This window comes from Priapulus caudatus, unplaced genomic scaffold (genome assembly GCF_000485595.1).
Source record: "Priapulus caudatus unplaced genomic scaffold, Priapulus_caudatus-5.0.1 Scaffold183, whole genome shotgun sequence".
Classification (NCBI taxonomy): Eukaryota; Metazoa; Priapulida; class Priapulimorpha; order Priapulimorphida; family Priapulidae; genus Priapulus; species Priapulus caudatus.
Genome location: NW_014577244.1, coordinates 168,640 through 184,567, shown reverse-complemented (window position 1 = coordinate 184,567; position 15,928 = coordinate 168,640). Strand labels below are relative to the sequence as shown.

General features: G+C 41.0%; 2 protein-coding genes across 3 annotated transcripts in view; one reads left to right on the top strand and one right to left on the bottom strand.

Moving 5' to 3' along the window:
- The window catches only part of LOC106806871 (splicing factor U2AF 50 kDa subunit-like), a 21,429-nt gene extending 8,019 nt beyond the window's left edge, over nucleotides 1-13,410 (bottom strand). Inside the window, exons 1-7 of one of the 2 annotated variants that reach the window (XM_014809007.1) lie at nucleotides 13,253-13,410; nucleotides 3,918-4,011; nucleotides 3,364-3,500; nucleotides 2,799-2,941; nucleotides 2,556-2,672; nucleotides 2,137-2,275; nucleotides 1,833-1,912 (exon numbers count right to left, since the gene is read on the bottom strand). In XM_014809007.1, the coding sequence (XP_014664493.1) occupies nucleotides 1,833-1,912; nucleotides 2,137-2,275; nucleotides 2,556-2,672; nucleotides 2,799-2,941; nucleotides 3,364-3,500; nucleotides 3,918-4,011; nucleotides 13,253-13,277 (735 nt within the window). In that variant the 5' untranslated portion in view covers nucleotides 13,278-13,410. The remainder of the gene's footprint in view (nucleotides 1-1,832; nucleotides 1,913-2,136; nucleotides 2,276-2,555; nucleotides 2,673-2,798; nucleotides 2,942-3,363; nucleotides 3,501-3,917; nucleotides 4,012-13,252) is intronic. The other variant, XM_014809008.1, reaches the window with a different exon arrangement.
- A 70-nt stretch (nucleotides 13,411-13,480) lies between these two features.
- Nucleotides 13,481-15,928, top strand: part of LOC106806872 (45 kDa calcium-binding protein-like) — an 8,280-nt gene continuing 5,832 nt past the window's right edge. Inside the window, exon 1 of the mRNA XM_014809009.1 lies at nucleotides 13,481-13,880. Coding sequence (XP_014664495.1) covers nucleotides 13,546-13,880 — 335 coding nt within the window. The 5' untranslated portion in view covers nucleotides 13,481-13,545. The remainder of the gene's footprint in view (nucleotides 13,881-15,928) is intronic.

The following is a 15,928-nucleotide window of genomic DNA, read 5'->3' as shown; positions in this document are numbered from 1 at the left end:
ACAGGTCGAAAGCTGGAAACTCAACCAATGCTTGACTACAGGAAACATATAAGAGGGAAAGACTAGATGCGTGTAAATAATACACACACATATTAGCCTAAACTATCTACAGATGAGACCAATCTGGACTACTCAACTTAAACATGGATCTTAGCCCCCAACACCTCCTGGTTCAAAACCAACCTCTCTTACAAGCTCAGCTTGTATTACGCATGCACTTGACAGGCAGCATCCCCCAATACATCACACGCCCCCACGCATTCCGAAACGATAGAAATGAAAGATTGTACCCTAACCTGTCTGTCTTGCCCAAACTCTACCGAACAGTGATACCCATAGTAAAATAAAACCACCAGGAGCACTTGGCCTTCGTTGCAGCCAGAGCAGTAGTGCGTATTTGTGGCACGTATTAGCTTTATCAACAACCGCGTACCCTTGCTAGGGACAAAAGGCAAGGAAAAGGAAAAAAAGCAGATGAGTATCACCTTCTGAATCATTCAGTACAGTCACCAGCACAAAAGAACTACAAGTCAGCACATTCACGTTTCGCGACCTTCGACTGAGCAAGTGCCTTCACAACCTTTTTTATCGTTATCGGTTCCACACTGCGCTAGAACTTTATTATTGGTGATAGGATCTGTTTTTAAACAAATTCAGTGTTTAAACACATCTCAGTGCTTAAACAAATTAAAAATAATTGCATGTAATTGAAAAGCCTCCAATGGAAAGGCGTTGTGCCACAAACGCCACACATCTTCCAGACTTACAGAAACTCCTGAAACGAATACTTGCTCCTTGGATGCGCACACTAAAAACCTAGAAATGGCCACTGAAACGAAGGACGCCTTGGTGCACATATTTTACCAAAAGTATTTTGGACACCCCCTGTAAAAACGCTGACAGCAATAGTTGCTCCCTTCCTCACATCTTTACCTATGAATATTTTTGACACCCCTGTAAAAACATGAAAGCAAGTGGTTTGCTCCTTCTCACATCTTTACCTATGAATATTTTTGACACCCCTGTAAAAACATGAAAGCAAGTGGTTTGCTCCTTCTCACATCTTTACCTATGAATATTTTTGACACCCCTGTAAAAACATGAAAGCAAGTGGTCTGCTCCTTCTCACATCTTTACCTATGAATATTTTCACAACCCCTGTAAAAACCTGAAAGCAACCTTTTGCAACCAAGAACGAAATTGGTTTGTCTAGACAGCGAGGAAAGTCAAATATATGTACTTTTTCAGCAAAGACCACCTAATAAACACTGTAAGAAAATATATGGATAGACCCTACACATGCAAAGATGCAATAAAGATGCCAAAACTGGCAATAGATGCTATCTAAACTTATATAAATGAAAAATAGTGATAAGTCGTTTCCTATACGAAAGATGCATAGTGCACAATATACCAAAGACCATACTATCGCTATTAGGCAGACAATGACACTTTTACACCGTTATGCCGACCCACACACAAACACTCTCCTCTCCCATAGGACACATCCACCCCACCTCAGTTACGGATACAAATGATGGGTAACACCACCCCCCCTCCTCTTTGTGGGCAACTCACGCTTACCACCGACATCGGACAGTCTGCAGTCACATTGTGACTACATGTCACTAAATGTGAACGGTCACAAGGCGTAAATGATAATCTACACGTAGAAACATACAGACAATGATGAGTGAACACCGACATGACCGACGAGATGAACGTAGAATCCGACAGGCCACGCCATCACATCATCACGTGCGGGAGGGTCCGCATGGCGCCATGACAACGCATCGCACGCCGCCACCACCGCCGCTGCGTGAATGCCCTACCTGATCCTCGCTGAGATAGTTTGGTAGACCTCCAACGAACAGCTTGTCAGGAGAATCGTGCACCATTGTCGATACCACACCTGAAACATGACACCGTCACTATGACCGCGTGGCACGTCACTTACGATCTACACAACTCCACAGTCACACAACCTAGTCTCATTCTATACAGATTACAACGTCAAAGTTCTCAATGCAATGCAAGTCAACGTTACAACGTGATTACATTTGGCAGGTCTCCATTTAGATTCAGTATCGTTCTTGTAGATTCTGATGGCGATATGAGTAATCGTACAGTTCTTACCAGGAACAGTGTTTAGGGGGATTTCAGAGACGCCGATCATTGGTTGGTAGTCGCGTGGTCTTCTCAGCTTCAAGGGCTGACCTTGAAAGTTTATGCCATCAAACGCCATTGCCTGTGTTGTCTCATCCACCGAGCGGAACTGTAACCAATCACATAGCATTAAACCTTCTCCCAAATTGTACGACTTGTACATTGAATGCAGCGTTTGAGTTCACTAACAACGTGTTTGCAAATATCTTTCAAATGCCAGATTAACAAGTGTGTTAAAAGTTCACTGCAAGATAACATTCAGGAATCAATAGAAAAATAAACACAATCAATTGCAAGAATAATCAGTGAAGACTGGGGTAAAAATAGTAAAATGGATCATAGCAATTATGGAGAATATGAACCGTCTCAACGAAATTTCAAAAACTCACCTCCAAGAAAGCAAAGTTCTTGTCAAGGTTGATCTGACACGCAAGGATGGGATTACCCGCTGCCTGCGCGAGACCGGTGATTTTCATCTGATGATTGAAGAAATCCATCATGGCTTGCTGTAAACAGGAACGAGATCCTCTATGAGGGAAATCATGTTTTGGACGAGTTTCACCCCGTTTGTCCTAGCTTGTCAATACCTTGCTCATAGTACAGTTTAGCCCTCACCGCACTAGTACACATACCTCTGTACACCCAAATGGAATGTTGCCAACGTAGAGGCGGCGAGCTTGACGAGTGATGGTGCTGCCCACTATTGGCAGCGGCGAGTTTTCCTGCTGTACGACCTGCGCAGCAGCAACCACCTGTGCTGGGATTTGACCCGCGGCTGTAAAACAAAGTATAGCGATTCCTTGTAAAAATACGAGCCTTGCAACCCCAACTGCTGCTCAGGCCTAAGAGAAAAAGATGTTTGTTTCCGCTAATGAGCTGAAAAAAATTGGACACGGTAGGCAGGCCAAACTTTTTTTTATCAAATATTTTTTTATATTCTAACAATACTTATTTTATACTTATAACAGCCCATATAATGACTTCAAAGTCAAATCAATGCATTCACTTCTTTTTTTTTGGCCGATCACAAAGTTTCGACATGGGGGTTTAAAATGGACTTGGTCGGGTTAGCGGAAACAAACGTCTTTTTATTTATAGGCCTCAGGATTTTCAGCACAGTCGCCATATTGTAATCAAGATACAGGAGCTTAGCAGGATGACTTTAATACTCATACTGTCATGTAACGAATGTCTTACCATGCATTGCTTTATATTGGAGAGGTGTGATGTGAGCGAATCCAGGGGGAGGGATGTCCCAGTACATGGTTGGCTTTCTTCTTCTGCTCTTACGTGGGCCAGAGGAGGATAAGGTGGCCGGGGGTGACCGGTCGCGGCTGCAAAGATGCATACAAACATTTGCAAACATCGATTCAAAGACATTAGTCAGTCTCCACAGAATAGTTCAAAACCAAGTTTTCTTTGTTTCGCCAACAAAACAACAATTTTTGAACTGCATCAAACATTCCTTTCCTTAGATACTAAATTCTCAGCTCAGCAATAGTCACTCCCAGTTTTGTATCTACAGGTATGATACATTCAAGTTTTCTTTGTTTTGTGTACATGAATGAGCTAAGCCAATGTTCAAGTGATTTGATATGTTTTTCTCTTCAAAGTGGTTTACTTTTACTAGAGACCGTTTCCTAGCAGCAAACAAAACTCTAAAAACATTTTGTGAAGGAAACTCCAATTTTTAATAAACGAGGAAATGAAACCTAGTTTACAGCGCCATCACCACCAATAAAGTGACATACCTTTTTCGTCTATCCCTCGTTGACTCTTTATCCTTTGAACGCGACCGTCTTTTTCGGTCCCTGCTTCGTGACCGCCTCCTCTTACTCTCGCGCTCTGGCATAATAGACATAAATTACCACACTGCATTATTTTACTCACAATGTTTAATATAAATAACCGAAGTTGCTTCAAGGAATCTACATCCGATTCAATACATCCAGAAATGCAGGATTGAGAAAATATTATGTGAAACAAAATAGGTATGTGACAAAACCCGCATTCAGCGGTGGCAATTGTCTCCGTTTCTCCTGCTGACGATCTGTTGCGTCGCGCAAACTGGGTAGCCCATGAAAAGCGGTCTGGTGATTGGTTCGCGTTGGGTATTCCACGGGAATCCTTGGTATGATGTAGAAGGAATCACCAGCTATTGCCTCGATTTCGAATTTTTCACATTAGTTAGGTTTTTCATGTTGATCAATTTCGTTTAAGTTTTAGGACAAATTCAGCAGCCGTATACTTCTTTATGTTATATATGAGAATATTCTGAGGTAAGCTGAGATGTTTTACTATGTTTCAACCATAAACCTACGAAGTTTCATCGAGATCTGACGATTCAAAACGAGTTCATTCCCTCCTGTCGAGACACCGGTCGGGGCCACCGACATCTTGGTGCAATGAGAAATCCAAGAAATTAGGCTCCAAATCGAGCCGGATAAAACTATTCCACTAATGTTAAAAATGGGTAATACTACCTCTAGTGTCTTTTTAAACATCTTAAGATAACATAAACATGATACTCTTGGTAAAAAATTTCATCATAGGGTCGATGATTGAGGATTTTATCAACAATGGTTTGCCATAAAGTTCCATATGGCTAGCCTGCATCTGATCACGTGACCTGAATAGCGCAATTTGATTGGCTGATCAGCTGTGTTTACAAACAAAATGCCATGTGCACATTTCTGAAACTTGCTGCAGTGCAATGATTCAATGGTAACTTACCTTAGTCAACCAGAATTGTACAAGACAGCAAATTTTAACCAGTATTAATGGCTAAAGCATAACAAACCTTATTATTACAGCTATAGTTATACTAGTTACTTGTTGTATAATAGATTATAAACAGATATCATAGAAAGTAAACATGTATCATAGAAAGTAGTAAGATAGTAATTTATAATAACTAGCTGGAACCCGCGCTAGGCGCGGGCTTAGTGTCTGTGATGCATATGTTACCAGTAGTGTTATCAGGAGTGTATCAAAAGGAGTGAGACAGACTGAAACCGGCAAAATTCAACATTTAGTAGCCTTAGTCTACCTATGATTTATTGTGTTTACCTCGATAAACTTGAGCTCAAGTCTTGCCTTAATCATTAAACTTTATCCGTGTCTAATCGTTGGTCTCACAAAAATGACAAATCGGGAGATATCGCGTCCAAACGTACAATGTGGTTTTAGAAAGTTATACCGTGAAATCAACAACTGTGAACCGAAACATAAGGGCAATGCTTTTGAAAGCCCTCTATCGCTTAGCAATGCAAACATAGCAAAGAACTAGCGAGGTTTGCTAGGGATTTCGGAAAGTTAAACACGACTTGGTGTTATTGATACTATTTACATTAGAAATAAAAAATTTCACATGTTTAGTATTTTTATCCATTTTATTTGTTCTTAACAATATTGTTCATAACATGTAATTACTGTCATTCGACATGGCCTATAATAACAACAAGGCGTGTTTAACTTTCCTGGAATCGCTGGATTCCAAAACTTGGATAGCAAAACTTTCCTGGAATCCTGGAAATCGCTATATTATAATTTAGATACTAAATAACTTAATTATGGATCTAACTCTGACAGATTAACTTTATTTTCCTTTCCAAGACTAATATGCTGCTAAGAAGATATTTATTACTTCTTAATTCAAGTTCCTTTTATTTGTAATGCTTTTATTTCCAGATTACGTGTATGCGGCGTGCGTGCGTGCGTGCGTGTGTGATCTGGAAATAAAATCATGCACAATTTAGCTCTGATAAACACAAGTTGTTAAAAGTATTTTATATGTATATTGTATCACTGTACAATGTACATTATATAAATGTGTAGGCAAACATAAAAGGTATCTCCACACAAGCACACCTGAGCACGTAGACACCATTGCTGAATTTGTAAAAAGACCCCCCTCAAAAAAAGCCAACCACACTTTTCAGCCTGGGTCGGGTGAGGGCAAACAAAAAATTGTTTAATTGTGGCCTGATTATTTTGTTATTCCCTACTAACCTTCTACATTATTCTGATGAAATCAATGGTAAATTTAATCAAATATAGACTAAAAATAGTCAAATTCCGAAGCCTAAAGTTCATGCCGAAGTACACAAACTCTCCATGTTTGTTGTGTTCGATTTTCTAGGCTCATGCTGTTAAACCTCTGCTAATTCGATAATACTGGGCATCCCGACCAATCAGCGATCGCTGTGTAATAAAATATGATAATTATAGAATAATGGGCGGTCTTCAGAGCGCGCTGATCTTTGATGTTTTGATCGTTGATTTTGATCTTTGATTGATTTGATTGATTTTGAGATTGATCTTTGGACTTGTTCCGATTTACTACGCATCAGTGTATCGAAACGAGTAAAAAATATAATTTTTAAGAATACCTTAGAATGCACATCACCAAATTGCACCATCCCCCCCCGTATAAAAACGTCCCCACATCCGAGTCATTGCCTTTGCTATGACAGAAATCCTGGACCAGTGCCTACTGACCAGGACCAGTACTTCCTCAGAGGTACTGGTCCTGCTGGACCAGTGCCTCCAATTATCAGTTTTTCACCCTGGGGGTCCCTCCACAGAAAACCATAGACTCGCGTTGTAACCCTATCTTGGGTTTGGGTTACATTATTGTATCTATATTGTCTAGTGTGAGACTCGTACATACACAACATGTCAACATGCATCACGCATAAATTTAACAATGTTTCTTATTCTAGGTACCCGGGTATGTGACAAAAAAATTCAAAATGTTTAAAAAGGTTTTTGATTAGTTTGACAGGATGGGACTTGGAAAGAGCAATACAATGACACCAAGATTTTGAAGATTGGTTGAGAAACAAGAAAATTATAGCAATTTTACTGTCGGTTTTTATCGAAATTATTGTCTATTGTATTTCCTTTCGTTTTATGTGAAAACTGTGATCGCAAATTGCTAAAAATGACAGAAAATATATCTTCTTCTTTTTCTCAATATATTCCAGTAAAAATTTTAGGATAATGAGAATGTAGTATCCTCATATGAAATCTAACTGAATTTTTGAAATATCTTAGTTACTTAAACACTTTTAATTGATTAATTAGCATTAATTGATTAATTTGCATCCATCTGTTACTCCACTTATTGCTTTGTCATGACAATAACTTTCAAAAATTAACCAAATCTGACTAGGATATCAGGGGAGAGAGAGAGAGAGAGAGAGAAAGAAAGAGAGAGAGTGAGAGAGAGAGCGAGCGAGAGTGAAAGAAAATGAGAAGCTACATTCGTTCTTCATTCTCTCACAACAGTTTCACGAGCGGCGTCAGTCAGGCCGTGGTGTTAGTGTAGCAACCCCACCCAGCATAAACACGCACCCACGCACGCATGCACACACACACCAGGGGCGTAGCCAGTATGTAGCACTGTAGGCCCGGGCCTACACTTTTTTTGGCCAAGTTATCTTTTTTTTTAAACACCCATAATTCAAATCCATAAGCTTGCTGGACGAGTTTAAGAGTCTAGGCAGGAAAAACTATTGAAATGAACGTAGCAAGAATATGGCTAAATTAGGTGGACCTATTCTTCTGTCATCTAGGCTGTCATTTCTATCGCGTGCCGTTTCATTCAACACTCTACCCGCCGAAAAAGACTAGGATCCGATCTTGTCAGTTTTTTAACATTTTAACTCGTTCGTAACACTATTTTAACTCGTTTGTGTTTTTTGGTTTAAAGGTGATATTGAATGAGGTGTCTCAAGTTAGCAAGAGGCCAGGGAACCAGAATGAACACTCGCGGGAAGGCCGTTTCCGGCCTCTGGGGGGGTTTGTAAAACCAAAAACCACACCGCACGCACGCACGCACGCACGCACACACACACCACACACACACGTACACACGCACACGCACGCATACACACACACACCACACACACACACACACACACACACACACACACACACACACACACACACACACACACATTATCTTACTATAATTTGGCGAATGTTGTATTTATGTATGTTAATGAAAGGCTCCGTCAGTTTTGATCCAAATAGCGCCAAATTCACAGAAGAGATCGATGAATACACGGGACGGGTTCTAAACTTTACTCAGTGTTAGAGCTTTAAAATAAAAACCCAGGGTTCAACATTAACTTTTTATTTCACTAGACCATCGGGCTAGTAACTGAGGAAAACCACTACCCCTGACCTAACTTTTACTAGCCCAGACCCAGACCATTGTTATGGAAAACTTTATTTTAGATAAGATGTGTCATCGTATGAATTCATAGATGCTGTTTCCCGCGCTTTAAATCGCGCGTGGGCCGAGTTCACGTGCAGCATTCGTATTCTACCTTGGGCATACACGAGCGCACGGTTTATCGATCGTCTACTGCGGCTGGCAGCAAGCCACGTTATTGTTTTTGCCAAAGGGTAGACTGGTATCCGGCCTCACGCTCTGCTAGACAATGTACACGCTCTGCGACAAAACAGTGCGGCCGCGAACCAGAGGTGAACTTCAGTGCAATATATATGACCAATTCTAACACGACCAGTCGGGCTACTAGCACTCTGGTTGTATGCGACCGGACCAAGCATTTACCCGACTAGGTCGGTCGGATAAGTTAACTCGCCCAAACGGAATCTGTACTCGCCTAAATTTTAAAACAAAAATGCTTGTCAAAAATAGTGAAAAAACACAAAAACATCATTGATTTAACTACACATGTAATTCATTGATCACTTTTCTCAAAAATTCAAGGCACATCTCCTCTGAAAGTTCCGTTTTCATTTTCATTTAATTTACTTTTATTCTCGGGCTGCTTTGCCCCATCAATGAAACGCCACGTTACGCCGATTTTATTGACTTGTTAACACCAAGGCCAAGGTGACTTTTAAACAGTCCTGCACTCCCCTCCCCTTTCCCTGTACATCAATCGGTATGCCGCCCCAGGCACGTATACACAGCCACGCTGTGCTGGCGCTGCACGCTCTCGCGGGCTGCTTTCTTCTGCGACCTTTGATAATCTAAAGTGAGGATGTCGTGGGATAGCCGCCCTTCACAATCGCTACAACTGTATTTCATCAATGTTTGGATATATATAACATAATATAAGGAATCGACATTTACTTAAAGTTCTAGACAATTAATTTCACTCGCCAACATGGGCGAGTCAGCTTTAGCTTTCACTCGCCCGATATTATTTTCACTCGACATTGGCGAGCGGGCGAGTGCCAAGCTCGCACGCTGTTTACTCGGTTGAAAACGGTAAAAAAGGCTTAAAAAATACAACAAAAAAAAGGTAAAGATTTGCCTGAAAATAGGGGGCGCTATATCTTTGCCTTGCTAATATTTCGCTGTCTGTGAACGTTGTGCTGTAATATGTCGCCGTCTGTCAACTGTGCTGCATGCACAGACATTTTTGTAGGCCCAATAATGTTGTAAGTAGAAATAAGCATGTAATCATGAAGTTAAATGTTCAGTAGCTATTTTGGGATAGTTTTCGATGTGAGATGTACAATTTCATCAGAGCTGCCATAAGAAATGGCACTTACACTGACAACGTTGGTTTCCATGAGATCCTTTAATTGCGTAGTACCACCAGCAGCGGTAGCAGCAGCATCACCACTGCCAGTAATAATGGAATGGTGTGTGTATGTGTGTGTGTGCGTGCGTGCGCGCGCGCGCGTGCGTGTGTGTGTGTATTTCACTGTGTACTTGCCAAACAAATGGTTAATGTGTTACGTGTAAGCATGATTCTACATGTATTTGTATTGACATCTCAACCATGAAAAAAAACAACATGTGCAACAACTAAACTCTCCATATAACACCTTACACATAACACCAGGAGTGTATCAAAAGGAGTGAGACAGACTGAAACCGGCAAAATTCAACATTTAGTAGCCTTAGTCTACCTATGATTTATTGTGTTTACCTCGACCCAAGGAAGCCCTGTCACCCCCTACATATGTAATAATGAACATACGTAACACCCTGGCACGCAGCTGAAAGTGAAACAATCAATAATGCACTCGCCCCTCCCCCCTACTTCAATCAGTGCCGCCCAGCTAACAGGCACGTACGCAGGCTGTGCCATAGCTTCTAGTACTATAGCCCGCGTACAGTTGCCGCAGGCCTGCCACATACAGAAACTTTTTAAAAAAAATCGGAAAGGTTAATGCAAATGTTTGTGTGGGCCCTTTTTTGGCGGGTCGGTCGGGTGAGGGCAAACAAACAACATTTTTATTATGGCCTCAGTTTGGTAAATTTTTTATTTCCTGTGCGGCGATTATGTAGTCGCCCCGCCGGACCAGCTGACACGAGCAAGCAGTCGCGCCGTCGATTTTCTAATCGCCACTGGCGACTGGGCGACCGCTTAGTTTCTCACCGCTGGACCCCTGAGTGAATCACTCAGGGCGGTTTGCTGGTGCATTTTCAGAGACTAGAACTTCCAAACTGGGTTTATTCTAAACACGACCTTTCTCCGCTATCCTGGAACTTACTATGTATCACAATACTCTGTATTAAAACTAATATACCTGTTACAAAAATTCAAAGTGACGAGCAGCCGGATATATTGAGCCGCATTTCTGTTGACCGGTGACGTACTTCGGTTTGAATAGCAGATTCACCGACCAATCGGAGTGCTGCGTTTGCGCGATCGCTATGCGCATTGGGAATGCGTTACGTCACAGGTCAACAGAAATGGCGCTCAATAATCCGCCGCTCGTCACTTCGAATTTTTGTAACAAGTTATATTAGTTTAATACAGAGTTATTGTGATACATAGTAGTTCCAGATACGCGAGAAAGGTTGTGTTTTAGATAAACCCAGTTTGGAAGTTCTAGTCTCTGAAAACGCACCAGCAAACTGCCCTGAGTGATTCACTCAGGGTCCTCCACAGAAAACCATAGACTCGCGTTTGTAACCTTATCCTGGGTTTGGGTTACATTATTGTATCTAACTAGACAATTACGCATGTTAACTTTATCCACATTAATTTTCCCTAACTTAAACTACTACTACTACTACTAGATTAGCAATATATTATTATTACTACGAGGCCGGTAGTGCAATTTATTATAACGCATACGAGTACAGTAAGCTCTAGTACTATAGCCCTGTAACTCGGCCAAGGATAGAGAACATGGGTCCCAATAAAACCAATGTGCCTAACCCTAGACCGAATAATTCTGTCCCATATAACCTTTTTTATATTTTGGTGAAGGTGATTGCAACAGAACGGGGTTCATGTGAAATTTTGTGAGATCGCATGCCAAAATGCCACAACAACAATACAGACCAATCAGCAGTCTTACAATAGCCCAGTGGTTCTCGCTTGTATCTTGTGGCGCTGCAGGAGGCGTGATAGACTGCGCTGTGATTGGTCTGATTGTTCTGTAGATGGCCACATAATTTACTAAAGTTAATGAAGTGGGGTTTCTGAAAACAATGCTTAAAGAAGTAAAATAACGATTGAAGTGAATGTATACACATATCAGTAGCAAAAGCCATGTAGAAGGGAACGCCGTAGGTTTTTTTCTCGCGCAATAGCGGCGTACGGGCCGCAATTAGCAGCGTCATGCATTTTGCATGCGATCTCACGAAATTTCAATGAACCCCGTTCTGTCCCAATATAACCCTCACCAAATATAAAAAAAGGTTACATGCCATAATATGGCTACATAATTATTCGGTCTAGCCTAAACCGAACCGTAAGGCTAACCATAAACCTAGCTCTAGTACTATAGCCGCGCGTACATTGACTGCCGCAGGGCTATAGCACATTGTCGGCTGGGAAATACCAACTACAACCTGTTACCACCTGTCCCCATAAAAAATGGATCGCAAAACGCAAAGTCCTTTTATTCCACAAAGTAAGCACTACTGGCATTTCAATTTGAAACGAAGCGGCGTGCGCGACCGTGACGTTACCGGATATGTACGCAAAACACATGGCAGCTATGGGCATGTATATACAATACGGTGACGTCACGGCTCGTGCGCACGCCACTTCGTTTCAAAATAAAATGCCAGTAGTGCTTTACTTTGTGGAATAAAAGGACAAATACATGGTGTAAATTTGTTGAAAGTGTTCTAAAAGATAGGTGAGATGTCCATGTAGATAAATAAGTGTTTAAAAGCCGATAACTTTGCGTTTGCGATCCATTTTTCATGGGACAGGTGGTAACAGGTCGTAGTTGGTATTCAGCCGACAATGTGCTATAGCCCTGCGGCAGTTAATCGAACACGGGCGTATAGTACTAGAGCTAACCATAACCCTAACGACGTGGATATTCGTCCGAGCATCGGACACCTGTTCGTATGCGCTATTCGTCCGAGCAGTTGTTGATGTAGCGTACCGCAGGCGCACGGCCTCTACGTGCCGGAGATAGAAAGTGTGAAGGGGGGTCTGGGGGTTTCCCCCCAGCCAATTTTAAAATCTAGACGCTCTAAATTTTATTATATTATATTATATTAGGCTTATATTTTGCCGCTTTAGGCTTTTTTGGCCTTGCGTTTTGCTACGCAGCCTACGGCTGTGAGCGCCCCTGCATACATGCGTTGCGTATGTGGTTATACACCATATAGTGTTTGGTACTATCATTCGCCTATATAAGCAAAACGAGTCGGTTAATAATTAGTTGTACTTGTAGGTTTAGATTGTGATTAGTAAAAGAGTTAGGTTAGAGTTAAATAATTAGTGGTAGGTTTAGATTGTAGTTAGGATGGAGAGTAGGCGACTAGCATTTTCCAGTATTATATTATATTATAAATTATATTACATTTATGTAATACAACATTAACAGCGCATGCGCAGCAACTGCTCGGATGAATAGCGCATACGAACAGGTGTCCGATGCTCGGACGAATATCCACGTCCTAACCCTAAACCCTAAAATTGATATATTATATTTATATTGATGTAAATGACATTGGTTTTATTGGGACCCATGTTCTCTATCCTTGAACCGTTGCGGCCCGCAACTATACGCGCGCTATAGTACTGGAGCTACGAGTACAGCAACAACTTTGAACAAGTTGAACAACGAACGCAAAATTTGGCAAAAATTCAAAAATCTCTTCACGACTACTAACCTTGACCTTGGTCTTCTGAAGGCATGACTTATGCTTTTAATATGTTCTTAACAGGAATGGTGAGATTAATAATAGGCATAGAGCACGAAAGGTGAACAGGAAACCGGCAAAACCGATGAATATGTTCGAATTACTTTGTACAGACACAAGAAAACATGGAGGAACACGCGGAGAACAGGTGGCGCCACTGTCTTTAAATGCATTTACTTTGATTTACTACCAAGAGATGGCACCACGCTAGCATTGTTTACACGTTGGCAGAAAAGTTTACAAATAAGTCCTGTTCAATCATTATGAAGTTGAAAAGTGTTACGGCAAGAGGAACCTTTAATTTGGTTGTAATTAGTGCAGTTATATATTTACAATGTCAGTGTTGTAATGCTAAACCTTTGCTAAAAGGCAAGAAGCCCCATAGCAAGGAAGTCAATTCACTTCCTGGTGAACATTTAGAACTCGGCCCTGAGGCTGAAGATTTGCACCCACCTGATCATATAGCCGGACTAAAAATAGAAAGAGATGGACATGTAAACAAGGACTTTCATCAGGAAGTGGTAATGGGTAATGTAAAGATGCATCCAGACGACCCAGAAGTGGAGCAGACGCAGAAGTTGACAGATATTTTTCATCGGTAGGTTTGGCTGAAACGGTGTCACTGTCAGTATGTGGGCACTGGGCAGGCAGTATCCGCAAAAAGGTCAAGACACAGTGACACTTTACTGCCTTCAGGGACAACGATCGACCAACCCACAGGCACTTGAAGCGTTTCAATAAAATATAATGCTAACTAAATACGAAATCTATTTACTACCAAATTCTTAATGTTTCTATACTCTTTTTCACCTATTATTGCCGACACTTTCCTGTAAATTCCATCCAAATCCTACGTGCAACCATATACGCTGCCGCCGGCCATTGCTCTCGCGGCTCCACTGTTGCACGCTTACACTAATATATATAGTGTTTAGTGTATATTACTATTAGTATTACTATTAGTGTTTATTGTGTTTAGCAGTTTACTACAATATTCAATAACTAAGTTATATACACTAGTCTATATATATTAGTGTAAGCGTGCAACAGTGGAGCCGCGAGAGCAATGGCCGGCGGCAGCGTATATGGTTGCACGTAGGATTTGGATGGAATTTACAGGAAATTGTCGGCAATAATAGGTGAAAGAGAGTATAGAAACATTAAGAATTTGGTAGTAAATTGATTTCGTATTTAGTTAGCCTTATATTTTATTGAAATGCTATAAGTGCCTGTGGACCAACCAGAATGTCTGAAGAGATTTGCAGAGACGCCAACCACTACGATTTGTCTGTATTTTATGCAAATTTCGTTTGCATTTTGACCACTACGACCAGTTTGCATACAACTACGATTTTTATTACGATAAAAAAAATAATATTTTTTATGATATTTCAAGTGTTTTGTTTCAGTGTTACATTGATATAACATGATTGAAAATAACTACATGTATTAAGCAGCAAATATCAGTGTGGACTTATTGTCATTTTGGATCCCAGAATGCAGGAAATTGCATTTTGGAATCAAAAATTTTCCAGGGGGGGGGGCATGCCCCGAACCCCCTAGCATACTCGGATCACTGCGTGACCCTCGGACTACAGATTTCAGACATCCTCACTACAGTTTGCTCAGAAAAGTGTTGGCATCTCTGGATTTGTGAATACTGAAAAGGACTGTAGACTAGTACGTGAGCTGTTGCAGACGCGCGCGATAACGTCCAGCAATAACTGCATACATGTAATGACATAATGTACATATAATGACAAAAATATTCTAGATAGTTTCTAATTTCCAGCCAAACAGTTTTGCACAATTTTATAAATAGCCAATCACAGCCGTCGAAAATGTTTTCATGGGCACATGACAAAAACCGTTTGTAACGAAAATATGGCTAACGTCCGGCGGACAGACCTTAACACGTTCAACGCTGCACCTACCGTCATGCGCTGGGATTTTCGCGTTATTCCTGCGTATTCACTTATTGATTTACAACATTTCCTTTGCAGGAAAGCTAACCAAACTGACACATTTACACTGCATGAGTGTTATCTCACCCTTACACGTTCAAATAGTATGAAAATCTTTCCCCTTCATAATAAGAAATTGATATGAAAACAGGGCAAAAACTGACATTTCGTGCATTTTCGTCTCAAATGCCAGCGCACCGGTGGATTTTCGCGAGTTCGTTATGATATCATTCAACAGTATACTATTTTTCCAGTAAGAAATGTGAAAACGCTTACACGTGTGGGGTATGAACCTTGTTAGCTCACCTTGACATCATCATGATGAGTTATTGTCATGGGTCGTCGTCCGTCGTACGTCCGTCAACATTTGGCTACGGTCAACGATAACTCAGGAACCGTTTTACCCACATGTTTGAAATTGGGTATAGTTGTTACTGCAATGCTCCCATATTGACCGTCCTATTTTGGAGCACGCCAGTCGATGTACTTTCGAGCCACGGTAATTTTTTGGCAAAAATGGGAATTGCCATTAGTCAGTTCAGGTTCAACCGATTTTGCTCATTTTTGGTATGTGAATGAATAAGGGCCAGGGGTTTTGATATTTAATTTTTTTTTAATGCAAATTAGGTAGGTTTTGGCAATTATATAGCATATTATGTTATAGACATGCAGATAACAGTCG